At 51.4% G+C, this 27,678-nt stretch overlaps 1 protein-coding gene across 2 annotated transcripts; it reads right to left on the minus strand.

The window, feature by feature from the left end:
* Positions 1 to 1,552: 1,552 nt before the first annotated feature.
* On the minus strand, positions 1,553 to 27,283 carry ARHGEF16 (Rho guanine nucleotide exchange factor 16). 2 transcript variants are annotated; one of them, XM_019541248.1, is made up of 14 exons: positions 26,628 to 27,283; positions 23,634 to 23,685; positions 22,762 to 22,931; positions 21,643 to 21,699; positions 20,900 to 21,060; positions 16,720 to 16,872; positions 15,817 to 15,946; positions 14,797 to 14,871; positions 14,258 to 14,350; positions 13,360 to 13,511; positions 6,904 to 7,113; positions 5,391 to 5,464; positions 2,974 to 3,075; positions 1,553 to 2,287 (listed from the first exon to the last, which is right to left on the minus strand). In XM_019541248.1, the coding sequence occupies exons 1-14, from the start codon at positions 27,192 to 27,194 to the stop codon at positions 2,148 to 2,150; spliced, it is 2,136 nt and encodes a 711-aa protein (XP_019396793.1). In that variant the 5' UTR covers positions 27,195 to 27,283; the 3' UTR covers positions 1,553 to 2,147. The 2 variants fall into 2 exon arrangements, 1 of the variants encoding a protein (XP_019396793.1); XR_002102250.1 differs by lacking the exon at positions 1,553 to 2,287 and adding an exon at positions 5,085 to 5,292 and having other exon boundaries at positions 2,993 to 3,075.
* Positions 27,284 to 27,678: the final 395 nt, after the last annotated feature.

Below are 27,678 nucleotides of genomic sequence, written 5' to 3' on the forward strand. Positions count from 1 at the left end.
TCTTAATAAAGACAAAGTCTCTTTCGTGTGAACATCTATCCTGTGCAGTGGCCGAGATTTTTATTCACTTACTGCAGAGTTAAAAAAAACCTGTACGGTCTCTGCTACTGAGGGAGACAGACTCTTTTAGAAAAGACAAAGCAACCCATCCTCCAGCTGCCTGACACGAAGGGCTCACATACTGTTAGCTACTCTGTAGAAGAATTACCTCCAGTTGCCCATTTTCACACCTCCATCTGGACCCAACATTAAACAAACAGCTGAATGATAAAAAGGAACAATTCAGGAAAAAGGAAAATAAAAGGGGGAGCAAGAAACCTTGGGTAAGATGCAGGGCATAAATTGTAACACTATCACAGAGAGCCTTTCCCAGGGCTCACAAACAACTCCCGGACACAAACACACAATTCTGGTTACTAGACAGTGGAAGTTCATGTTTGAAAATGTCAAAGAACTCCCTCTGTGCTCACAAAGGTCGAGGGGCTGTACAGAGGCCTCCCTGTTATATCACTCGTCATTGCTGTTGGGTGACTCCCACCGTCATAATATAGCTTCCAGTGCTGACTGCCTCACTGCACTTGATGGAGACTTTATAGTCAGCCTTCTGGGCACACCTCATCACTCCTGCTCTCTCTGACTTTAATCACCTGTCTGGAACACTATGGAAAACAAAATCCCCCTTCTGGCCAAAAACCCAGGCTGCATTCAGTGCACAGTCTACCTGCCAAGCCTGCAGCAGAGCTTGGGGGAGTCCTGGCTCTTAGCACAGCTGACACAAATGAGAGATAACAAATGGCAATGGGGCAGCTCAGTCTTCCAGTGACTCCAACTCTTCTGGTCACTGACCTCTGACATGCCACGCGCCACCCAGATCAGCCACAGGACTGGCTTCAATGGCACTTGCAGCAGAGTGAGTCAGACCCAGGTACCAGAGATGCTGCCTATTTACACACAGAGGAAGCAAGCGGGCTTCTCAGGACCCTCTCCTTCCCCAGCTCTCAATACCTGCATAGGCAGTGACCCATAGCATTGGTGGGCTAGGTTAGCAGCATGCTCCAAGAATGTGGAGGGAATCCCAACCAGAGGCATGCCCTGGCAAGGAGGCAGCCCAGCTACCCTTCAAACACTTTCCAAATCCATCCATGCAACGATGGATAACTGGAAAAGCCAGCAACAGCCATGACTGGAAAAGGCTTGGAGCCATCCCCTGGCCTAGTCTTGCCCGTGCTGCATGCCACCCCCAACTTGGCTGGACACCCACACGGCCGCAGCAATAGGAAATTGTAGCACAAGCCACTCAGAGGAAAGGCAGGAGTCAGCATTCTTGCCCCTTCTCCTGGGATTCAGGGAACCCAGAGGCTGGAAGTTGGGACAGACTCAGTGCAAACCTCATGATTACCAACAGCTCACCTGGTTTGGCTAAAACCTAGAAGCAGCACTCAGGGAAAAACTTGTGTTTGGTAAATGCTGCAAACCTGGTTGGCTTTGTACTGCAGCTTCTCTGTAGAGGAGGAGAGAGAAAGCTTGAATCATTAACAAGGCCAAAAACACGTCTTCTTTATGCATATTTATTTATAAAAAACAGACACATTCCCCACCATCCCGCCAATGCCAAGAAGCCCTATATGTGACAGCTGCAAATTCACCTTGGCTGTGTGTGTCCCCGGCATACATTAGTCCCAGGGCTAAAGGCAGGAGACAATGGCACAGAGCATGCAAGTGAACCAGTGGCAGTGATGGGCAAACAGAACAAAAGCTCCAGCCCAGGAGGGCTGTATAAATTTCTCTGGGAAGCTCAATGCTTCAAAGCACAATTTCTAGCAGCAAACTCCAGTTGATTCTTAGAGATTTGGCCAGCTGTAATGGAGGGGTCAAAGTAGGTTGGATGACCTGTGCCAGTCCAAAGCCCTCACAGATAGGTCACATCCAAGACACGGACATGTAACTTGTGTCCCTGCACAGCACTGGCATGGCAAGAAGGGGAACCAGTTTTCTCTGAAGAGCAGCAGCCTGAAGGGAAGTCAGGGGAGCTGGCAGGCATGTGCTCCTGGCCTTCCCTCCAGCACGGTCTATGGCCCTGCCAGCTCACAGGGCCATGGCTCAGAGCCTTATGAATCCTCACAGGAACACCTGTTGTGGCTGGCGACCTATACGTCTGTCTCTATGCGCAGCCGCTCCAGGCGGCGGACGTTGCGCTCCACAGCGCTGCGATCGGTGATCTGCTGTGCACATGACTGGGGGAACCAGCCTCTCTCGCCATCTCGAAGCCTCTCACCCAAGTACCAGCCTGAAGGAAGGAGCAGAGTATTCTGTGAGATGGGAAAGGACTGCACCCAACCAGGGAACACATGCTGCACCTGCTGTCACCCTGGTTCACAGAGCACGAGCCAGCCAGGAAATCTCCCACATCAGGCAAGCAGTCTGCACTCCTGCCTACGCTGCACTCTGACTGCATTTGTACCTGGAGTATGCACTTACCCAAAAGAAATGTAAACACAGCTCAGCTGCTGCAGGCACCACCTGGGCACCGCTTTTTATACCTTCAGAACATCTTACACCTCTATGAGGAACCTTGAAATGGAGAGGCCTAAGCCAGCTGCCCCAATCGCGAAGCAGAATTGTTACAGTTATGCCTCCTGCTCCTGCCTCTGAGCAGCTGTGCTGGGCACCGTCAGAGCCAGAGCGCTGGATTACCCGACTGTGGACCGGACACATTCTGGGACTGGAGGGCGTTGCAGGAGAGTTCCCAATGGGCACGGACAGTAGCCAACATGCAGGCAGCAGACACTACAGGGAGCTCTGAGCCCATAAGGAATCCTGTGGTTTTGCTTCTCTAAGACATGTAGGGTGTTAGCTCTAGTGTTGGGCTTCCTTGTCTGTAGCCCTGAAAGCCTCCTACCTGGATCAGACCCCACTCCAAAGCTCTAGCTCCCAGCCCACACTTCCCATTCTTTGGGCACCCACATGACTTACCATCTTCTCCACCCAGGACCAAGACAACATCTGCCTGCTGCAGCGAAATTTCATCCGTCTGTTTAGCCAAGTGTGCCCTAATTATCTCCACCTGGTTCAGATCTGAGGGAGAAGAGAGACACACACCACAACTGCTGGCTAAAAAGGAACTATGGAATAGAAGTGATAAAATGTTGGAAAACGCAACAGCCCACTGGAAACCACAGCCAGGCCTTGTGATTAGAAGTTACCCCTAACCTGAGCAAAGGCTCAGCCTGAGAAGACAAGCCCTGCTGCAATGGGGAGCACGTCCGTGGACTTCTCCAGAGCCCAGTCAGGTCTGGTAACAAGAAGCCACTTGAGTCCAGCTCCCAGTGACCAGCATCAAGACACTGCTCACCCCACCTGCACCCCTCTGGTCCCGCTGTCCCTCCCAGTCTGGGGACCCTCCAATCCTCTATTTCTCTCATGCTGTTGCCCCTACTCACGGGACAGCCTCTGCTCTTCTCCTGAACCTGTGTACACCCACATTGCTACACAAATCCCTCCTATCCTGCTCCCTCTGTGTTAATGTCCGAGTGGTGTTCCCTGCACTCATTGCTTAAGAAACTCCGTGTCCCTCTCTGCGGGTGTGGGCGGCACTACAGACTCCAGAGGGCGTCCTGTGGGACCTGCTGGTTTCGAACAAAAGCCATGCAAGCTTGGAGGGTTTGGACTTTTGAATGCTATGGCCAGAACCCCAGGACAAAACAACCGAGTGGGCACAAAACAACCCCCCTGCGTTCCCAGGGGCTTAGCTTGCTCCAGCCAGCACCGGCCCCACTTCCATTTGATTTTGTGGGGAGTTTGCTACTAAGGTGGTTTGGGGGCTGGGGTCTTTCTGAAGGTGATTCACAGGATGGCCGTCTCTGGCCATTTTACCATGAGTGTTGTCACATTTTGTGCTTATCCGAATGCTTCAGCTTCTGGAATCGAGTGATTACAGGAGGATTACAGTTTTCATTTAAAAACAGATTCTAGCAACCTGATTTACCCTGACAAGCTCAGAGATACAGAGGCCATGGAGAGGAGAAGGAATCCAAAATGTATTAATTTTAAATCCGAGGATTTTTAAGTCATTCTCAGGGATATTTGGGTGGGGGGAGGAGAGGAGTCACTGACTATCAACTTCCCTGTACCGGGTGCTGGCAGTGCTAGGTTGATAACACTCTGCAGTAGTAATTCGGATGCTGAGGGTGATTAGCAAAGCATTACGAATGTTTCCAGCTATTCAGGTTAAAATAAAAGTGGCAGAAGCAGCTTAACGCTCCATTTTATCAGCTTTCACATTTTCACTTAGCAAGCATCCCCGTTCCCACCCCCAATCTTTGCAGGGCTTGACAGCCCTGAATGGATTTGGGAGATAAGGAGTTATATGAGTTAGCAGCTGAGGTGCCAAGGCCAGTAGAGGGAGCATACCTCTCTCCCTCCCCTGCTCTCAGGCCTTCCCAGTGGCAGCTGGGTAACAGTCCTGCTTTTGTGTTTGATAATGAGGTATTTGGAAACGAGGGAGCAGTCCTCAAAATACAGCAGTTCCCCTTCTCTTACTGAGCATCCTCTTTGCTTTATAATGAGTCGAGAGAGATAGTCAGCAAGGTAGTTAGCCTAGTTAGTTGAAGTTAGGTAGAAGGTGGGGCATGGTGGCACCTTAGAGCAGTGCTTCTCAACCTTCTTAGACTTGGGGCACCCCTCAACAGACCTGAGGTGCCCCATGAACACACCAGCTCTCAGCTTTCATTTGTTTTTTTGACTACAGAAAAACACTAGAGAAAGTCTTCTGTTGCAGAGGACTCAGAAAGCCCACAAGAGATTTGTAACACTGCAAACAGCTATTTGAAAGCACCTGAGTTTATCTTGTGACTCACGTTTGCACATCTTGGGGTACCCGTGGCACCCTCCAAAGGATCACAAGTCTCCCTGGTTGAGAATCACTGCCTTAGAGACTAATTAGTTCAGACGGGCATGAATTTTCATAGGCTACAAACTACTTCATGAGATGCTTAGGCTGTAGCTCACTCTCTCCAAACAAGTTAGTCGGTATGGTGCCACCCTGCCTTATCTTCTGCTTTATGACATCACAAGACAATTTGTACCTTCTAGGAGACACTTTCAGAGTCATCTGGGCTCTTCAGGAAAAGTCTGATCTACTCAGGCAAATGCTGGGCTGGTGAGCAGCTGTGCCCTATGGCTTCCCTCACAGAAGAATGACTCCTTCATAGGATACACCTGCATGACACTCTTATCAGATCCCAAAAAATCTCAATCAGAGCCTGTGACCTCAGGAGGGACAGCTTTACAGCCCTTAAGCACAGGATAATGAACAGGCATCAGGCACTAGTTACAGGCAGGATTTAAGACAGTAAAATGCAGTGTCACAGAGAGGGGGTTGGTTTCTTTACCTCCTTTGCTGGAAGTGTCATTCTGTGCATTCTCCCTGTGCATCAGTGCAGTGATCCAACGAGCCCGGTCGCTCCTGCCAAAAAGAAAGAGTTAAGGCCTCTTTACATGGAGATACCAGAGGCAGAAATGCAGCAAGCGACACCTGGGATGCTGGGGAAGCGTCACTGGAAAATACAGTTTTCATTCAAATAAACTTCTCATAGGGGAGGGCTAGTTATGAGGGAACTTTCCTTAGGAAAATCTTCTCCAGCCACAATCCAAACGAGAGGGACCTAGTGTAGGAAAGGCCAGAGCCTGGTGGTCAGGAAGTCACTTGTGATGTCAGAGGCCGAAGCCAAATCCTAGCTCTGCCCAAGTCAGACCAGCACCTCAAAGCTGGTCCTACGTGACTACCCTAACCGCCAGGCTACTGTCAGTCAGCCTCAACCCTCCTCTCTTCCTGTTCCTCTTTTGTGTGTGTGTGGGTGGGGAGCGCTTCCTAATGTACATGTTTGAAATCTTTTGAGATTTGGAGAGATGGAAAATTTGCTTCTCACCCACCGTCTACTGTAACTGAAGTGCTCTGACACATCATACACAAACAGAAGCAGAGGCTGAGTGCAGCAGGTACATTCCACTTACCTTCCTGGCCCTGCCTGACATGCTCAAAGAGCTGTAAAATGCAACTTGAAAGAAAACCCAAACTTTGCAAGATGTAGTTGGGAGACAGAGGAAGATTTCATTCTCTCCAGGTTGAAAACAGGAGGGAAAGAGGAGATGCAGCTTTGAAGCAGAAGCTGCTCAACATTTTACTGCAGATTATTGTTACAAATTAATGAAAAATAATTGGGCACAAAAGGTAGTAAATGGTGGAGGATGGCTGGTGTTGCAGAACTTTGGGAATTTTTCCAGTTTGGGGACTGTCAACAGGACAGTCACTCTAAAGAGCAGCTTCATTTAAAATAGGACAGGGTGCAGTGTACCAGGACCAGTCCTTCTAGGTTACTGGAGCTCCCCAGAGAAAGGCTGAAGCAGGTTGTAGTGTCTACACCTAGAAAGAACTGAAAGGGCAAAGTGGGTGCTGTAAGAGAGACTGGGAATTTGACCATGGCAAAAATGACAGCTACTTATGGCCAGAGACTTCAGGGTTATGGGGGCAAGGAGGAAGGGGAATAAAAATGAAAGCAACTCAGGAGACAGAAACTCAGTTAAACCAAGAGTGCAATAATGCTCCAGGCACCGCATTCCCAGCAGAGCAAGAGCATTTTGCTAGAAGTGAACAGGAAGAGTTAAACAAAGTTTGTTTCTGAGCTGTGCAGGGAAGGGAGGGGCAGAGGGCAATTCTAATTTGTCACGTGCTACCCAACAGATAAAGCTGCATGACGTGTGCCACCTGCTTACAGATTTTAACCCTACTTTCCCCCTTTTTCACTGAGAAGCAGCAATCCTTTAAAAGCCACATACGCCCAAAGCAGGAGATGCCACCAGGCCCATCTGTTTGCTTAGGAGACAGCCCGCCACAGCAGCACTCACAAGGACTCTGCTGACAGCACGATCTCCTCCCGTCTCCCTTCGCTGTTCTTCTTCAGGATCACTCGGAACAAGTGGCCGTTCCACGGGCTACGGGCAGCGCCTCCAGCCCCTGGCTTGCCTGGGGGAGAGGAGGGTGGATCAGGGCTTTCAATCTTCTCCACCACAATCTGATCCAGCTTGGCATAGTCCATCACAGTGTAGCTGTCTTCACTGCAGTTGACAAAGCACAGCAGAGTTAGTGTCTTACAGCACAGCTCGCTCATACACAGAAGCCTCAGCTCTGAAAGACGCTTCCCTCAGCTTTAGGACACCTGGGATGCTCACCTGTTGGTCCATCAGGCCTGTTCTTGAATTTTGGCTCCCACAACCACCCCAAGACAAAGCAGCTCTGCACAACTGTGCGGCTGACTCAAATCTCCTGCTCCTGTCATTATGGATATGCAAAGTCCTGAAGAGCAAGTCCAGCACACATGAGCAGATAAACAACTCCCCTGCAATGTTGACTACTGGCTGGCTGCAGTTCAGCCCCTAAGCAAGCCACAGATCAGACAGGAGGCTTGTCCCATGGTTGGGAAACTCTGATAGGCTCAGGAAACCTGGATTTTACTTCTGCCTTGGTCACTGATCAGCTTTAATTTTGGGAAGCTCCTTTTTCGGCCTCTCTTTCCCCTCCCACCTTTCTCTATTTTGTTGCGGGTGCCGCTGCTTTGCTGCAGCCCACCATGGCACAGACACCTGGGGTTAACTGCATCTTCTGTTACATGACAGCATGTCCACAACTGCCTGATTTGACTCCAGCTTTTGGTCTCACTGACACTTGGGGCTTTATCACTTGGCAGCCTGCACAAAATTAGCCCACTATGCAACCACCCCCTGCAGCCAGCATGTAAAGGGTGTTCTTGGAGAGCAGTTTGCCCAGGTTGTAAGCAGCCATGAGCATGAAGGAGGATTTCAGCAATGGGAAAGCCGAACGTGCATTTTTCAGGTCTCTAGCTGATACATCTGTCCGAGGAGGAGCATGGGGAGATAAAAGGAAAATTGGCCTCAGCACATACATTCCTCTGCTGCAGAACACTGCTCGCTGGAAGTATGCAAAAGGAAACTTGGTCTATATGAACCTGGAGAAAATTACTAAGTCAGAAGAGCAGGCTCATTACCCAAAGTGACCCTATGGATCCCACTATATGGCTGGGGCAGGGCCTTCACCTTTCACTGATGATAACTGTCTGACTGGACCTTTCTCCGTGACTTGTCTTTCTGGAGCGGTCAATTGCTCAAGCCTCTTTATGTCTACAAAAGATTTAGCTATGTATTCCCTGGGAATTTTGCAAGCTTCAAGCCCATGTAGTCCTTAATGAATTGCAAGAGGCATGGAACAGACAGCTCTCCACCCAATAAATCTTATTCCCTGGCCTGAGCACGTGCACATTTGCAGTTAGTTGGGAACAGAAGGTCACTTCATTGGCTTTCTGCACAGAGCAGCAGACTGCGCTATGGCAGGCAATTCCCACGGCAATCTAATCCTTAGCATCCCACGGCAAACAGCGAGAGGACTCCAAATGGAAACAGGCCGTTCCCAAAAGCGGCCCCTCGACACCAAGAAGGCTGTTGAGAAGGAATGAAAGAAGTTTCCAGAATATGGGGAATTTAATCAATCAGAGCTCAGTGCTAATTTGAACGGGAATATCTCTAACTGAGAGGAAACCATGGAAACTAATGACAATACACAATGTCTAAGCAGTAACTTAGGAAAAAGCACATGTTCCAGTGAGACACAAACGGTACCAAGTACCAGACAGATGGAAGGGGCTTGCATCAGGGAGAAGAACTTTGCAAGGTTCAATGCCGGCACCCAACTCGCCTTGCACCGTGCTGTCTCTGGCAGGGCAAGTAGTTGTTTTGTGGGAGGGTCAGGAAAAGAAAGTTCTGTGTTTCCATCTTTGCTGATATCGCAAGCTCTGTGGAGTAGGGAATATCCTCATCTTTTGTCTGTACTGTCTAGCACTAGGAACTCCTGGATGACCTGAGTTATCCCCATGTTGTATACACTGAAAACAAAGCAGGGTGTGCATAGTTACGGTGGTATCAGATGAGACTAGTATAAGCTGTCCCAATGCAATTGTGATGCCTGCGTATGTGTGAACTGAACTATTCTAACTTCTACCCTGAATGAACAGGGCTGAAGTTATAATAGTTTCACTCTGCTTATGCAGCTCTAGAACATGTAGACCTGAACACGTATACCAGAGTAGCTGATGTGTCCCGCTAATCAACAACTCCCTCACCCATTCTGTAACACTGAGCCTACATTTTTCCAGTCTCCCCTTTGTGTTTGGACAGGTAAGTTTTCATTCCCAGCCTCTCGGCTGCAGTCCTGCTTCTGTTCTGAATTCCAGAGACTGTCTCCCTTCCCTTTCACTCTTGCTGCTGCACACATTGCTCAGACCTGGTGGGTGTGGGGAAGGGCCAAATGAAATTCTCTCAGCCTCACCCAGGGGTAATGTTGTACAGGCCAGTTCCACAGCTCTGGTTTCTGCACCTCGTGCCAAATGAACAGTCAGGAGTTCTCTGCAACCAGGCCACAGAGACGCAGAGTCCTCGAGGTTCTGTCCAAGGATCAAATATTTACATGTCCAGCTAATAAGAAAGGTGGAGTTTCACAGCTGTAGGTCAAGCAGGGTCTTGATCATGAGGCCAGGGAGCCTGATCGTTTATTTGTGTTTACTGGAACTGCTGCTGTCAGGGTCAGCTAGCGAGGAATGACTAATTTTGCAATTTTTTTGTTCAAAACAAAACTACTTCCCAACAAAACACTAGGGAGAGGAGCTAGCCTGGCTGCCTGGAAGGAGGAAAGCCACTTGTTAACCAAGCAAAAGAACACATTTCCCCCCTGCCTATTATAGTTTCATAGTGTCACCCTTCAGCAGCATGCAGGGTGACAAGAGGAAGGGAAGCCCAGGTAAGCATCAACATCTGGGGAGCAGGGGGGGCACAACTGGGAGTGGGAGGGAGGCACGTGCACCCTCAGGAGGCCTCAGGTGCCTCTACACTAATGCATGTAGTATGAGGAGTAAGCAGGAGGAACTGTGCCTCCTGATCGCGAGTAAGAACCCAGACTTAGTAGGGCTCACAGAAACCTGGTGGGACCCTACCTACGACTGGGTGGTGGGCATTCGGGGATACACCCTGTATAGAAGAGACAGGACAGAGAGGAAAGTTGGGGGGATTGCGCTCTATGTCAAAGAGCACCTCACATCATCAAGGATTAGCTTCGGGTTAGAGGAGGGTTGGGCCAAGACACTATGGGTCAAACTACAAGGGGGGCATGGCGAAAGGGACCTTACGGTGGGTGTCTACTACAGACCACCCAACCAGGGGGAAGAGCTGGATCAGGACTTCTCCAGTCAGCCTATGGAGGCAGTTAGATCAAGGGATGTTATTGTCATGGGTGACCTAAACTACCCAGACATTTGCTGGGAAGAGCAGACAGCCAGGCCTGACTGCCCGCGTAGGTTCCTGGCTGTATTACAGGACCTTCACCTTATCCAGGAGGTGCACAGCCCCACTAGAGGTAACGTCTTGCTGGACCTGGTCCTGGCCATGGGGGATGACCTGGTGAGGGGACTGCAGGTCCTTGACCACTTGGGTGACAGTGATCATCGCCTGCTGGAATTCACCATCCAGTGCAGGGCGTCAAGGGCTCACACCAAGGCTAAAGCCCTTGACTTCAGAAGGGCCAGCTTCACTGAGCTTAGGAGACTAGTGGGCCCAGAAGGTAGAAGAGATAGGAGTCCACGAGGGATGGCTGTACCTTAAAGGGGGCGATCCTCCAGGCACAAAGGATAACAGTCCCTGAGAGAAGCAAGGGGGGCAAGTGTGCTCAGAAATGCCTTGGCTCAGCAAGGGCATTCAGCAATGCCTGAGGACTAAAAGGGAGGCGTACAACCAGTGGAAGGGAGGAGCTATCACCAAGGAGAAGCCCCGGAGGGCAGGAGGGCTATTAGGAAGAACAAGGCAGAGATGGAGCTCAGGCTAGCATCCAGGATTAAGGACAACAAAAAGTCCTTTTTTAAGTACATTAGGAGCAAAAAGAGGGCACCAGGCAATGTAGGGCCCCTGCAAGATGCAAACGGTAATCTTGTGGCTATGCCAGACAAGAAAGCTGATGTTTTTAACAGTGTCTTTGACTCTGTTTTCTTGAACAGGCACCGGGACATCCCACCTACCAGAGGTAGGGACAATCTTGGGGATAGCTCGGTCAGGCCTTCAGTCAGTGCAAATGTAGTTAGGGATCTTCTGGAAGGGCTGGACATTTTTAAACCTGCAGGTCCAGATGCCCTCCACCCAAGGGTGTTGAGGGAGCTGGCAGGGGTCATCGCGGAGCCCTTGGCCCAGGTGTATGAGCATTCATGGTCATCCGGCCAGGTGCCAGGGGATTGGAAACTGGCTAATGTGGTCCCAGTTTTCAAGAAAGGGAGAAAGGAGGACCCAAGTAACTATAGGCCTGTAAGCCTCACCTCAGTGTTCGGGAAGATCTCGGAGAGAATCATCAAGAAAAGCACATCTGTGGGGGCCAGCAGGGGAGATCATGCTCAGGGGCAATTAGCATGGGTTCATCAAAGGCAGGTCCTGCCTGACCAACCTCGTTGCCTTTTATGACCAAGTAACTAAATCCTTGGATGATGGTGTCACCGTGGACGTAGTCTTTCTAGATTTTAAGAAGGCCTTTGACATCGTCTCTCACCCCATCCTCATCAATAAATTAAGCGATTGTGGCATTGATGCCTACACAGTTGGATGGGTATAAAACTGGCTGATGGGGCGCACCCAGAGAGTAGTGGTGGATGGGTTATACTCAACCTGGCGAGACGTGAGCAGTGGGATACCCCAGGGCTCAGTCCTTGGGCCCGCACTGTTTAACATCTTCATCAGCAACTTGGACAAGGGGGTGGAAAGCATGCTGTCCAAGTTTGCTGATGACACAATGTGGGGCAAGGTGGACACACTTGAAGGGGGAGAGAGGCTGCAGATTTAGACAGACTGCAGAAGTGGGCAGACAAGAATAGGATGCGGTTCAACACAGACAAATGCAGGGTGCTGTACCTTGGGAGAAGGAATCCACAGCACACATACAGGCTGGGGAGCTCCCCTCTTGAAAGCACAGAGGCGGAACGGGATCTTGGAGTCATTATTGACTCCAAGATGAACATGAGCCACCAATGCCAGACTGCAGGCAGCAAGGCCAGCCATACCTTGTCATGCATCCAAAGATGCATCTCAAGCCGGTCCAGAGAGGTGATACTCCCCCTCTATGTGACTTTAGTCAGGCCGCAGCTGGAGTACTGCGTCCAGTACTGGGCGCCGCACTTTCGAAAGGATGTGGCCAGCCTGGAGAGGGTTCAGAGGACGGCCACCCGCTTGGTGAGAGGGCAGCAGGACAGGCCCTATGAGGAGAGACTGAGGGACCTGAACCTGTTCAGCTTAAGCAAGCGGAGGCTGAGGGGGGACCTGGTGGCTGCCTACAAACTCATCAGGGGAGATCAACTGCAAATAGGAAGAGCCCTTTTCTCCCCAGCACCACCTGGGGTGACAAGGACCAATGGTAATAAGTTGATGGAGAATAGGTTTAGGTTAGAGATCAGAAGGCAATATTTTACAGCTAGGGTGGCCAAAATCTGGAACCAACTTCCCAGGGAAGTGGTCCTCGCCCCTACCTTGGGCAAATTCAAGAGGAGATTGGACGATCACCTGTCTGGGGTCTTGTAAACCCAGCATTCATTCCTGCCTGTGGCAGGGGGTCAGGGCTAGATGATCTGTTCAGGTCCCTCCTGACCCTAGCTACTATGAAACTATGAAACACCTCACCCCCAAACTACAAAGTGCTAACCAGCTCCAGGCCTGGCCTGGGGAACCGTCTCTCCATATGCAAGGGAACTGCCCTGTTTCTGCCAGAGACTAACAATCTCACCTCAGCGTGCTGAGGGGGAGACAGTCTGGTTTGGATTTTTTGCTGTGGGAGACATCAGCCATTGTGTGTGCAAGCTCCTGCGGACACACGAATAAGCTAAATCACTGGAACTGGAACCCTGAATGAAATGGGTTAAAGTCACAATGGTTGGCTACACCTGTGTCCTGACAGAAATGTGGGGGCACAGTTACACAGTGACAACTTATACTGGTACTCTGACTGTAATGTACCTTCACTCCCTAACAAACTCATAACAGTTCAAGACTGAGGACCAAAACGCAAACACTTCAAACTGCCATTTTTTCAGCTTACCTGATCTGCTAGGATCCCAGCTTTGCAAAACCAGATGTATTGATTGGAAGATAAAGTTGCCATCAGGTGACACACCCCTGCGTTACTGGGCAAGCTATTGCAGAAGTCACGGCTGAGTAACTGATACAGACACAAATTCACAGGGTAACAAGAGCTAACCCCAGAACCCTCTTTACCTCTTCTTCTTGGTTATGATCAAGACATCGTTGAACAGGAAGAGGTAGCAGTTGACCCGGCCTTTGCGGAAGATCCCAACTTCCTCTCCATGGAGCAGGGCAAGCTCCCCTCTCTTCAGCAGCCATCGGGAGGCAGAAATCAGTGGGAATGGCTGCAAAGAGACCAGAAGGGTCACTTCAAATCAGTACTCACATGCTGACAAAAAGAATGAAACTGCAGCTTTCTAAAGAAGAAAAAGTCTGACATGACACCCAAAGGTCCAGTTTTGCCTATGAAAGGATCACTAACAAGTGATGCTCAGACCAGATACTTCAAAGTGTTCCTCACCTAGCAGCTCCTGCAGACACAATGCCCTGGAGTGATGGATGGTGCCAGGAGCTGGACTTCTGAAAATGTGCCCTCTTGTATGGAAGTAGTGGAGCAACAGATAACCATGTTCACTATAGGACGCCATCCCAGCTCACACACAGGGCCCACCAGCAGCACTTCCCTTGCTCCTCCCAAAAGAAGGGAAGGAATAATAGGAAAATCCCTTGAGGCGGCAGCCACTCTGTGCGAGTACTCCTGCCCTCTGGGTCCCACCTCCCAGCCAATGACAGTCATGGTGCAAACAGCTGACTGCTAGCCAAGCAGCTTTCTTGAAGAGAAACAGTTCCCACAAGTGAAAAAGAGTTCCCATCCTGAACTACAGCACCAATAAGACGCTAAAGCTAGGGACAGATTTACAGCAGGAGCTTGGTGCCCATTTGCTTGGGCATTTCAGCAATCCCAGCAGGCATCTGCCTGCCTTGGACAGTGCCCCAACACCTGTGTGTACTCAGTCCTAAAAGGGCCGTCTTCACTGTGAAGCAGGCCAGGCTGAGCCTTGGGGTGCTTCCAGCTCACAGGGCTCCTCACCTTGATCTTTCCAAACTCCAGCTGTGTCTGTAGGGTGTACATCTGTTCAGTCCGTTCCATGGTATGGGCTCCTTCATTGCAGCTCTTAACCAGCTGTAAGCAGAGTCAGAAAGCATGAGCTCCAGCTCCTAGGCTTACACTCTACATCAGGTGCAGCTGTGGGCAGAAAGCATCAGACATGGTGAACAGCCTGGAGTTCTCCAAAGCCACCGAGTTCATGTGTTGGTTTTGTGACCATGTCATTGGAGAACTCCAGCCCATCCACTGTGTTTGATGCTGGGATCTGATATGGATCCTGCTGCATTCAGAATACACAACAGATTTAACCCAGGGTCTGGAAGAGGAATTGGCTTGCACCTCTTGCCATTCTACACAACTGAGACTAGTGCATCTGAGGCAAAACATACTGAAAGGAAAGAGCAACTTACATCCTTTTTTGTCCTGGGATCTGCCTATTGGCGACTCAAAGTGTCGTACTACCCCAGTACAAAGCACCTATCATCCACTACTGGATGTGCATAGATGATTCAGTGCCTCACCTTACTGATGGCTCTCAGGGCTTGGGTGGCATTTTCATACGTCGTGGTGTATGGGTTGGTTTTCTGGCAGACAGTCTAAAAGGTAGAGAGAGAACAGTACTGAAAGGGTCCTTACAGCAGACAGAGCAATGTCACATTGCAAATGCTTTGCTGGGAGCACCTGGAACCAATACCCCAAGACCATGAACATAGGACGCATGCAGCATTGAGGGTCTTGGACGCACAACTAGGAAGAGCAACCAATTTGCTACTGGAGGCCTCTTTTCCATTTGGCGTTTCAATAGGCACCATATACTTGCCCCTTTAGGACCATAGAGGATTGAGACACTTGTGCATTCACATCCCTGAGCAGGTAGTAGCAGTTTAGGACAAAGTAAACCTCACTCTTCCTTCCATTCATGGACTTTGCTGGGTTGGAGAGTCACTGAATGGGACTGACCAGCTGGCAAGGGCCTCTCAAATGCTGCTGTCTTGGAAATGTTAGGCTTCACTTCCTGGTGCGTTTTGCTGCTAGCTCAGGCACAGCTCATGGCTGTCCCCTACACCGCCCAGAGATCACTGCCCTGTTCTTTTTCTGGTACTCAGCAGAACCTCTTGGTTACACAGACATTTTCTAGACAAAATCTTTTGCTCCATCCTCCCATATGAGTAAGGATAGGGCATGAAAAAGCAAAGCAGGAACCAAAAGGAGAGAGACAGCCATAGGGGTCTGAAGTGCTATACGCCCCACAGGGTCATTTCATGGCAGACAAAACAGCTGATGGCTATGTCTGGGAATTCAAGGGAGCAGGGAATGGAGCACACCAGCTTTGGGGTTTGAGTTCAAGTTCAGGACAAAGGCTCATGTATAAGACAGGAAAACCTGACCTCCTGCTGCTATAACCATCAGCCCAAAAACACAGATAGCAAATCCCAAGGGCTCGGCTGTCCTAGATGACAAAAGGGGCAGCAAACAGTTCCTCTCTTCTTAGATACTCTTCGAAATGCACATGGGAATGCCACTGGCCAGCTCTGACTTACCTCCATCAACAAGGGAAGGCGTGTTACTCTCTGCATGGGAAGGATGAGGAAGGAGATCATGGGCAGACCACCACATTCTGGTTTCCTTTCAATCTGTTTCAACGCCTCTTTAAATGCAGCATTTGTGGCTCTGAAACAATATAAGAATGCAGGATTTGTGGCTCTGAAACAATATAAGAATCCACCATTAGGACCTGTGTTTGGACTATAGAGACCTTCCAGGAAGAGAGTCTCTGCCATGCTCCCAGATCAAATAGGTTGCAGGGTTTCAAGGAGCTGGTTATAGCACACAGTGCCTTAGTCACATTTAGGGCACATATTTGGCTCAGAGGAGGCCATGATTAGATTTCCTCTAAGCTTAAGGAAATGGGTATAGTAGACCATTCTGGTCTCCTCAAATACATCTGAATGGGTGGCAGGACCTTGGTACAAGCCAGGAAAAAGTCACTTTGAAAAACAGATGACTCATAGAGGTGCCCTGGGGACTGATGCTCCAGCTCTGTGAGCCTCCTGATCAAAGAAGAGAAAAAGTTACATCACAGCATTCTCCCCTCCAAATTTCAGTCATGTGTGGTTTGTGGCACCTTCCTTACACTCACCTATGTCCCACCCCACACAAACTGAGCAATGCTAAATAATCTGGGGATCCCCAACCAGCAGTGGGTATCACAGTCATCTGCCTTCCATTGGAGCATCTTGCACTGAACGGGGAGTATACTGAAATCTGGAGGGGACAAATGGCTTCCTTGAGGAAGAGGAGGCATTTGAGCTACAGGAGAATCAGGTGCATGCAAATACATGCCAACTGCACTATGACTGCAGTAGGCTGGCACCTCCGTAGCTCAGTTTGAGGACTCTGGACTGGTGGAAGAATAGCAGCTGCAGGCCTTCAGTGGGACTCACAGCAGCTTCTGTAGCGTCCTCTGCTGGTAAACCTCATTGGAGCAATAGATGACGTAGGGGTGAAAGTGATGCAGTGCATGCTTTTCCATGATGTCACTGATTTCAGAGATCAGGATGTGCTCCTGGTGCCGTTTCTCTAGGTCCTCAAAAAAACTGTCAAGAAAAAAACATCAGAAGGTGTTGAGCTGGATCATGGGAAGAGTTTCCTGGTGGGCCTGCATCCAGAGGTGCTCTCTCACCCAGTTCCCTTAGAGGCCTCCCTCAGAGGTTTGTGTTCCTCCCTGGATTCATATCCCCACTGCTGATTGCAGAGGCTTTCCATTCAATGCACTCCCTACCACTCAGGGACTGGAGCACCGCCTGCTAGGGGCCTCAGCCTTTCCCAGAGTGTACCACCTCTTGCTCAAAACTCAGCTCCCAAATGCAATCAGCTGATGCTCCAGCATCTGGTGCAGAAACCAGGAATCAACTGCAGGGCAGTGAGACTGGTAGCAAGCTTTCTCTGGGGCAGGCCTCTGTTTCCAGCTTCTTACAACTGCAACTTACCTCTAGCTTAGCGCAGACCCTAGTAGGGGCATGGCAATGGGAGGGAATGCCTTATTGTACCACAGCTATTCAGAGGAAGCTCCCCATGTACCTACCCAGCCATTGCCACAGCAGATCTATTGTTCTGGAAGCTAAAGAGACACTCTGGCATGATGCCCCTGCATCAGGAGCTAAGTTGGGAAGAACTAGTCTGCAGTAGTCTACTGCTGTCCGTTTCCCTGCAGAGACAAAGAGCTAATTCTGTCAAGCTAAGGTAAGTCTGCCTTGTGCTTTGAGGGTAGCTCAAAATCCCACCCACCTGCCCACTGGCTAGCAGAAAAGCCACTCTCCCGGTGGTATGCATGGACATGGATGCTTCCATTCAACCAGGCTCCCAGAAAGTTGCTAGAGCTACTTGGGTGTGAAGTTTGCACAGCCCAGTCTCTAAGTCTCTCACATTATCAGAGAGCTGCCTTTGGCTCACGGCCCAGCCGCACTGCAGGATTTCCTCGTTCACCTCTGCACCCTGGGCTGTCCCCAAAGCTCAGCCAGAGTGTGGCTGAGAACAGAAACTGAATCTTCCCTCAACAGGAACCCCAGAAGCAACTCCTATCACAAAGAGCCACCAGGAACTGCAGGGACCTTGAGGCAATAGCAGGCCAGCTGCTCCGATCCCCCCTTCCACATTGTCACGATGGTGCAGCTCCTGGCAAACACATGCAGCCACCACCCAAGGCAAACACAGCCCGCAACCCTGAGAGACTGCGCAGGGGCCTCAATCAAAGAGCAAACAGATGGGGAGGAAGGTGCAGTAAGCCAAGGGGCAATTCTCCCTTTTTTCCTGCTTGGCGACTGTCCCTGGCATCTAGCTCTTCCTCGCAGCCTCTCCCCCACACCCACACTTACAGTCAGAGAAGGGAAGCTTCCCAGGGAGGAATTCAGAGCCTCTGGCCCAGCGGAGAAGGGCAATCCCAGGGCACCGTGCCATGGGACAGCTGACAGCACAGTGCTCCAAAGGACTTTCCAGCAATCAACAAGGAAGGGGACAAATGACGCAGAACAAAAGTGCTGAAAATGGACCCAAACCATAAGCCCACACAGCACAAGCCAGCTCAGCATGACCCTGTGGCCTGGTGTGACCATACTCCCACACCCCAAACACACCTTGACTGTCTTTGCAGAGTCCAAAAGGGGCAGTTAGGTCACAAGTGAGGTGAAATGAGGAGCTTAAACATCAACATGCAGGAAGAACTCACGGTCCTAAATTAGACCTCACTTTGGAGGACCAATATTCAAAAGACAAAGAGAAAGGTCAAGGGAAAATTATCTGTGTATACCAAGCAAGCTCCTCAGAATGAGCCCCCTGGGACCAGGAGGGAAGTTGGTTAAGTGAGGGCACTCCCTGTAATAGGGCTGGCTGGTCATTTTGCTGCACCAGAATAATGAAAAGGGTTGGTTCATGCCCTTAGGGTTGTTGAAAGAAAGAGTTTGTTGCCAATAGGCCTTGTTATGCTGAAGCTGCTCTGCATTACTTAGACTTCAGTAGGCAAACAAGCCCCCAGCCACAATGTCTGGAGTTCCCCCTATCCACTTGCAAGCTGTGAGCTCAGGAAGGAACCATGCCATGCCACATACCCATGACTTCCTCCAGCTCCCAGCAGGCACAAACCTGCACCTGACGCTAACGGTTGATAACTGGGATGTGATCACCTGCTGGGGGTATTCATGTCCTCCCTGGCAGGGGGAGGTCTGTCTGATCACACTTGAGTGTGTTAGTTCAGATCTCTGCAGACCTAGGAGCTCTCTCACTGTCAGGGGCACTGCAGGGAAGGAAGGCTTTGCAACAGGCCAGAAAAGAGAGAGCCCCAAGCCAAGAGTCCCAGTGGCATGCATCATGTTCAAAATGGTCAGCACTGGCTCCACAGGGAGACCACCAGGAAAAGGCTCCTGAGCAGCTCTTGGAAAAGGCCAGGCTCCAGCTGACGGGGTGATGGATTTCCTTCTTCCCTGCTGGACGACGCATGGAATTCTGGGATTGCAATGGCTGGCCTGAAGTGCAGCTGGGGGCAGCTCAGCACCCCCATTCTCAGTGGGATAGGGGCACAGGAGCTAGTCACCCAGCATGGCACTGGGAGAGCTAGGCAAGGAGGGAGACAAAACAGCGTTTGACCAACTCAAGCCTTCTCCAGGTCCTATGTGGTGACAGAAAGGACCCGCTGCGAGGACACCTACTAGCAGGGCTGTTATTTGAATTGCCTACTGCTCAGGAATCCAAAGCACCCACACAATAAATTATTGTAACGTCACTTGCCTTCAAACCTGCCCCAAATCACCCCTGAAATCAGCAGACCAACTCCACTCCGCTGTGGGCAACCCCAAAGCTACCTGGCCAGCGACAGCACTGAGGTCAGAACTGGGACTGCTGGCTCCTCAGCCTGCCCCCACCCCACAGCTACTAGCTCAGTGATCTGCTCCAGGAGCTTTCCTGTCTGCTTCCTGCTGAAACGCATTCCTCCTCTCTGACCGCACATACCCCAGCCCTGCCCTCCCACAGAGCGCTGCCAGTCAGACAGCAGAGCCATCGGCTCTTCGGGGCGCCAAGCCCAGAGAACACCCTCTCCCCAGCTCCAAGACCGGGGGCGGCTTTGTTTATGTTTCTCACTGGCCCACTTTGCTAACAGCCACTGCGCTCTGGGTTCAGCGCTCAGCCAAAGTTTACCTCCCTCCCGAGCAGCAAAGCCTGGGCTTGCACTGCTGGTCTAAGGTGCAGCAGTTTCTTTTTCAGCTTTTCTCAGTCACAAGCTGAAGAACACCACACAGGGCAAGCCGGGACCTGCTGGGAAGGTTCATGGTGACCTCTGCTCCTCCGTGATGCAAGTGGAGTCATGTCAGAGCATGACCTGGGATATTCTGGGGAGGTGATGACAAGACCCACCCATGCCCACTCCCAAGGGGTGAAGCGATGGAGGGAGGAGACTCCTGGCACAACAGGACTTTTGAAAGGCATGTGAACAGGAATGAGGCGGAAGGCAGGGTAAATCAAGACCAGGTTTACCAGCACTGCTTTCCAGCTCAGTCCAAGGACTGAGCTAGATTGCCTAGCACAGGAGAGCAGCAGCACCACAAGGCCTTGTGAATGCTCCCCCCTGCTCAGTGAAGGTTACACTCTTCAGCCCAGAGCAGGCCTCCCTAGCTTGTATCCTGATGGGAACACTGGTGGCACCAGAGCAAGCACAGACTGTGGCAGCCATATGCCAATGTGCTCAGGTGGCCCCTGTGCCTTCACACCATTTGGGCAAGCAGGAAGGAGAAGGATACACAGCAGTGTTGATAGGAACCTCTGACACTCGCCCCAAAGGGCTACTGCTGTTTGTCCAGATGCCTCCCATGGCCATCCTTTCCACAAGCAAACAGGGATTTCTTTGAAACAGAGAGGAGCCCTTACCAGCAGAACACCTCACTCAGGGACAGACAGGGTCTGCCAGCTCACACCCTGTATATGATCCAAAAAAGAAGGGACAGATCCGGTGCAGGAGCTAGTGAGACATGTCCTCTGATCTATGCTATACAGGAGCTCAGACCACATGGCTAGGGTTGGTTCCCCTTCAGATCAGCCCTGGGGAGCCCTGACTACCCCCTTTCCCCCCAGGATTACCTCTTGCTGATGTTCAGAATGTCCCCGATGTTGGAGAAGAGGTGGTGGTGCTCGGTCTGTGTCATTGTCTCCTTCAGCTCCTCGGACTTCATAAAGTGGCAAACCAGGATGTCGAGGCTGTGCATGTATGAATATTCAGAGATGATGATCTCGAAGATGGCCTGCAGGGCAGGGCAGCACAGACAAAAAGCACGTGAGGTCCGAAACATCTCAGCCACAAGTTGTGTGCAGACAAAGTGAGCTAAGACAGCCCGCCACGCGTGGCCCCTCTGTGCATGCTGAAGTGAAGGGAGGTGGGATTCCCAGCTCTTCCTTGCCAGAGGAGACTCTGAGCCATTCTCCTCCATGCAGGATAAGTTAAACGCTCAAGGCAACCTGTCCCTATCTCAGGACTTTTCTTTGGCCAGTGCAAGGTTAGCTGCTGACTCCAGTCCTATTCCTTTATGCCAAGCACCCACAGTAAAAGCAAAACCGTCCCACACCACTTGCATGCTGCCTAGCCCACTACTTTGTCTCAGCCTATGAGACAGAGAGTGCTAATAGGGCATCCCTGTTGGTACTGAGACAGCTGCAAGCTTGCCATGGCACCATGGCAGGAAAGTCGTAGTCACTGGTGTTTCAAATGCAGCACCTGTCCCCAGTGATCAGCTCACTGACTCACTCACTGGTACAGATAGCACCCCCGAAAACCTCTTTCTAAGCCCAGGTCCCAACCAACTACTATCCCAGAGGCCCCGCTTTACCTCCTGCCTTTTGCGCTCTGCAGGGCTTATTTTGTCGAGGATGTCCATTTCCTGCACCTGAGTGACGGAGAACAGTCATGATGATCACAAACAACTGCACTTTTCCCAATGCCACACTCCTCACTTGCAACCAGCACTGTCTGAGGCTTCCTACAGGGACTCCCTGGCCCATGGTGTCTGGTGATGCAGGAGCCAACATGTCAGACCAGATGCCCAGTCTGTCAGCCTACTTCCTAGATGGGGTCGGGCAGCCAAGGAAAGTGGCTTAACCATGGAGAAGAACTGCAGCCAAAGCCCTGGGGTTCCATGATCCAAGCTGCAAGAGAGTCATTCTTAGTTATAGCTATGGATGAAAATCCATAGCTATTTTCTACCATTGCAGCTGTGACTACCAAAAGGTTGTCTAAAGGGTGCTGGCAGATAAGACATCAGGAAAGAAACAGATAGGAATCCATGGCATTGGGAAGTGAAGTCCTTTCTCTATGGTCTTGTGAGGCCATGACAGATCTAATTACCCCTATGCAGGGTGTTAAAGGCTTTACAATTCACGTGAGTGCAAGCAGCTACCTACATTGCAGCAGGCAGCTGTTCATCTTCCTCTCTGGACTCAGTGGGAATCACAGCAGCTCAAACCCAGCTTTCATGCAAATGCAAACAGCACTAGTCAAACCCTGCTAAGCCCATGAAAGGTCAACAACCAGTGAGAACACCCCGAAGAGCTCCAAGAGAGAAGAGACCTTCAACCCCAACACATTCACCACCCTGCAGCAACTAAGCCAACAGCTTGGTTATATATTAATACACTGCCCTGAATAAGTCCATGCTGTCTGAGCACTTCCTGTCTCCATGTCCAGGACGGTTAGTCCCAGCCCCCTATATTCAGTGCCATGACCTGTGGGAGATTTTAAGACCAGGGGAGAAAAAATTCAGAAGCCAACCAACAGACAAAGAAACAGGCTTGGTTGGAGCATTAGAGGCATGCTTGCTGTCTTTCCACAAAGCTGGAAGGCACAACTTCACAACAAAGTAGAACAAAGGCACAAGTGAGATAAGCAAACCAAAACACCCCTTCCCAGACCTCCTGTTGGCTGCCGTGGGCCCAGGGCACCTGCTGCCTACCTCAGGTAGCTGGCTCCAAGTCATCTGGGCAGGTCGATAGCTCTTCACCACAATGGCAGTATCAGGAGTGGGTTGCTCCTCTGGGTTGGGGTCTTCAAGCAAGTCATCGTCTGACTCATGAGGGATGGAGTTCAACCCTCGCTCGCGGATCTTCTGGTACAGCTGGGGGTCTGGGGACAGTGGATGAGGCAGGGAATGACAACCAGACTGTGAGAAATCCCCATTCCCCCTGAAGCCCACTGCCCTCCCCCAGGCCTGTTGAAGAGGGAGGGGAGGCTGAAGAGTTGGGGCTCCTGCTGGGCTCCCAAGCCCCTTGCATTTGATAGCCTTTGCAATGCCCCCAGGGCATGGCTTTGCTTAGCTAGAGCAGGATCCATGGTTGGGCATGGAGGTGAATTTGCATGCTGTGGAGAGGGGTGACAAATCAGTGCCGAATGTGACATGGTCACAGGAGGGGCCCCGCCAGTGAAGCTGTGCCCTCAGGGCTCTATAGGGAGGGAACAAAAGGGGGAGTGTTTACACTGGAGATACTGTACAGGCCTAGCAGCTCCACTGAACAGACCTGGTGGGGAGTCTCAGAATCAGGCCCAGTCGTGTTGGATCGAGTGAGTCTGCTTTGATCCAACAGAAGCCTGCTGCTGCATCATGCTGCACCTTGCCTGTAGCCATTATTACGCATTAGCAAAGCATCCCACATGGTCTGCAGACCCTTCCCCCTGTCCCTACCTGTTGGTCCCCTTGCTGGTAGGAAGCACCTGGAAATTGCTCTGACCCCACACCCAGGGTGGAACTGCCACTGAGGTGGCAGCGGGGAATCAGTCAAAGAATGCATTTAAGGCTTTTTTTTATCCAGGATAAGCAGAACCACTCACCATCCTTGAAGGAGCCTCCATGCCTCTGCATCCGTCTCTTCCCAAAGGCTCTCTGCAGGAGAGAGACACAGTAAGTGCAAGACACAGGATGGCAGACAAGGGGCCTCGGCCCTCCCCTTGGTGGCTCACTGCTTCCTTTGTCCTCAGTCTTTATCCCCATGAGGCCAACTCCTGACCAACAAGCCCTGGTATGAGAATAATCATGGCCAAAGGGTCAAGCAAGCAGTGGCTGAGCAGGAAATTGCCCCTGCCCTGAAGAGTTCACACCTCACCAGACCCAACAAACACAGGGCATGGGGAGAGGCCGGACACAGGGACAGAGTCAACTCCATGACAGCAAGCGGTACAGAATGAACAGCTGCAGTGGAGGCAAAGGGAAGGGACAGGATGGAGGGGGTCAGGCCAGGGAGACGAGTGTGAGGGGCAAAGGTGAAGTGATTTTAAAATTATGAAAATGAGTAAAAATGAACCGCACCAACCATTCCTCCTTGAGCTTTAATGGAAAAAGAATTCAAGACAAAAGATATATACACTTGTGTACAGAGCTTGGCTTTCTTGAGGCTTGTATTAGCCTCTAGTTACCTTATTTGTGGTCAGAACAGCCTTAAAATTATTCCAATGCTTATTTTTTCACCAAGACTCACCTTCCTCTTGCTCTTATCATATTGCAGGGGTGGGCAAAATACAGCCTGCGGGCCAGATCTAGTCTGCCAAGGGATTTTATAGAGCCCTTGGCAGATCCCTTGGCTCCACCCAACCCAGGCGAGGGAGGCAGCCTAAGCCAGGATGCATGCGGCCAGTCCCCCCACCCTTGGGCACGCAGAAGGGCTGGGGCAGTGTGACAGCCAGACTCATCTTTCCACCTCCTTCAGGCTGCCGTTGGCAGTGTCGCTACCACCACTGGACCCAGCCCTACTGCCTGGGCACCTCAGCCATCGTGCCTTGAACCCACTGCTGGTGGTGCTGGAAAGAGCAGGTGGGGTCTCTATAGAGACCAGCCTGGGACCCCTACAGGCAGCGCGCACTTGGTCGGGCGGATGGGCTGGGGCTGTGGGTGGGCAGGGAGTAGCCTCCATGAGCAGAACGGGCAGATGGGGCCGGGACTGGGGGGGCAGTGGCAGCATGGGGCCATGCTGGGAGCAGATCACGGCTCTGCCCTGCCTGCTTGCAGACCCATCCCATTCACCCAGCCAAGCACGCCCTGCACACAGAGGTCCCAGACCAACCTTCATGAAGATGCCACCTGCCCACTCCATCCAGTGCCCCTGGATTGGTATAGTAATCAACCACTTGGGGAATTTTGACGAGCTTTTGCAGGTTGGGTGGGGGGAGGGGGAGGGGAAGTTCTGACCCAGCCAGGTAGGACAAGGTGGGTGGGGGTGCAGGGGGCTGACCCAGCCTGCAGCAACTCATCAAAACTCCCTAAGTGGCCCTCCAGCCCAAATAATTGCCCACCCCTGTCCTAGCGCATGTATGAGTCACACCTGTACATAGCCTGTGTTAAAGGCCATTTCAGTCATTTCTGGAATAGCTCCATTCATCTTGAAAAGTCTAAATGTTATCTCAGAGGATGCAAACCTGAGACCCAATCCTGCCAATAAGTGTATGATTGAGGTGGTTCTTGAGAAAAACAGCACCAACTCTGGCAGGGTGGTGAACTGGCTAAGGGGCTGAATGACACTGATCCTCCCATTGCTGTAGTCAGCAAGCACAACCCACCTTTCTGAATACATTGGTGTGCTTGGTGACCAGTAAGCCCCGCTCAGCCCTACTACCTGTGAGGGGTCACACGTATACAAAGTGAAAAATGATTCAGGACAAATAATACACGAGCCACGACGCTCAGATGCATCTGTGAGCCAGCCAAGGACTCGATGCAGGACATGAGCTAATGCAAAGAACAGATCAGCTCTTTCACAGCAGGTTAGCTCAAGAAGCAAATCAGTCACGTGCAGGTTGTTTCTTCCCTGCCTTCTAACATCAGGCAAGTTTAGTTACTAATGCAGACCCTTAGGAGTTATACTTTTATTCTGCATAAGCCTGCTTACGCAAATCAAGTTGGATCTCCCCTCCGCGCTGTCCAACAGTAGAGGGGGAGGCATGGCAGTTCTCCTGAACACTTCATTTAATCTCAGCTCAGCATACACACAGCAGCCCTTTGGAGGGGGAAGGGAGGAGGGAGCTGCATATTAGAGATGCACCAGAAGCCTGAAGCCTGGGAGTTAAATCAGTTTTTGTGCTCTGGCCTCTTGACCCCATCTGGCCAGACACAGGGTCCAGGCTGCAGCAATTAGCACCATCTGCAGAGAGTGGAGTTCAAGTATTGCTGGAGCTGAGTCTGCTAACAAGACAGAGGGTGGGGGAAGGAGGAGCTTCAGAGAGTGCACGTAAATCCAAAGGCAGGGCTTGGCATCGGACTTGGACTCTATCACGCAGCTACTTTCAAACAACATGTTGGATTGCACATCAGCAGCAGGCTCAGATATGGAGTTTGGGCTGCCCTGAGAGGCCCCGAGATGACTCCTAAGCCCATCCCCATTTTTCACAGCTGCTCCTCACAAGTGTACAAGTCAGAAGGCAGGCAGGGGCATCTCCCAGCAGCCTCCACCCGTGGCTGCATGAGCAACAGGGATCATCTGCTCTTCCCTAACCAGTGTGACAATGGCAACTAACCCACTGGAAATGGGTGAACTAAGAGCAGCTGAGGGCCCCGCACCGTTTTAAAACCCCACTTAACCGGTTTCTCCAAGCAATTCTGTCTACACTGGGAAATTGGCCAGTGGAGGAAGCAACTCCCAATCCTGTAGCGCTCCTGCCCCACACAGACACAAGGTCCCCAGTGGCCGAGGGACTGCCCGTTGGCCTTCAGCTTGAGAACGAGGTCCCACAGCTGAAGGAGCCTTCCCATGATCAGCGCCAGGGCTGTTCCCTCAGCCCCACATGGACATACACCATCAGTTGAGGAGAGGAATGGCTGTGTGCACCGGGACCTACCTTGGTCCTGCCTGGGCTCCGTGCTGGCTGTGTGCTGCCCTCCTCCAAGGGCTTCAGGCTGGCGATACTTTTCACAGGCTCAGGCTCCTCACTGCCCCCCTGCACCTTCATGGCTGCCCGGTAAGACATATTCCGCAGATTGCGCTTAAGCGTGACCCCGTCATTGACCTCCACCTCATCCAGAGAGATGCTGGGGGCCGACATCCGTTTGGGGTCGCATCGAGCCATCTCCCTGTTTGGTGGGGCTGTGGCAAAGCTCTGGTGGCGAGCCGGGGCCTTGGGCCTGGATGAGATAGCCAGGCTTTTGGGGATCATCTGCTGGGTGCCCACTTTGAGTGCAGCTGGGCTCTCTGTGCTCAGGATAATGCGGCGGGAGTCAGTGGGGGAGGGGGAGGGGGAGGGGGACAGAAACGGGGACAGGGACGGTGAAGGCTGGGCTGAGAAAGAGGCATTGTCCATTGCCAGCAGGGATCTGCGGTGCCCAGAGGGGCTGATGTGCAGTTCTGAGCGGAACTTGCGCTCCACGAGAAAGACCTTGTCCTCGCCCTCGGAGCGTCTCAGTGACATGCTGGCACTGTGGGGAGCCGGGGCCCTGCAGGACGAGAGACAAGGATGTGAGTGCTCCCCTCTCTGCCAGAACAGAGACACCGCAGTTCAAGCTGCAAAGACAGGTGTTCATGAGAAACATCCCAGAACCAACCCACAGAGACCTGGAGTGGGCAGGTGTGGGTCTAATGATCCAAACAGACTTTTTTTGATTAAAAAAAAAAGGCAAATAAGCAACCCCTACCCCTCCAGCCTCCGGACATCCTAGTATCATTTTGGTGCAGGGCAACCAGGGACCAAAGTCCACTCTGAACCGGGTGGACAGGACAGCACTGACCAACCTCATGGATTCACAAGGGGAGACGTAGCAAAAAGCAAACACTCAGCAAATGAATCAATATGTAGACCAGCAGTCTGGGGATGGGGTGGGGGTCAAAGTAAAGAAACAATATGGCCTCCCAAAACAGATCACAGTTACAGTTGCCCATTGGAGACTGCAATCCCA

Source organism: Crocodylus porosus, unplaced genomic scaffold, assembly GCF_001723895.1.
Source record: "Crocodylus porosus isolate Cpor-Errol unplaced genomic scaffold, CroPor_comp1, whole genome shotgun sequence".
In the NCBI taxonomy this organism is placed as follows: domain Eukaryota; kingdom Metazoa; phylum Chordata; order Crocodylia; family Crocodylidae; genus Crocodylus; species Crocodylus porosus.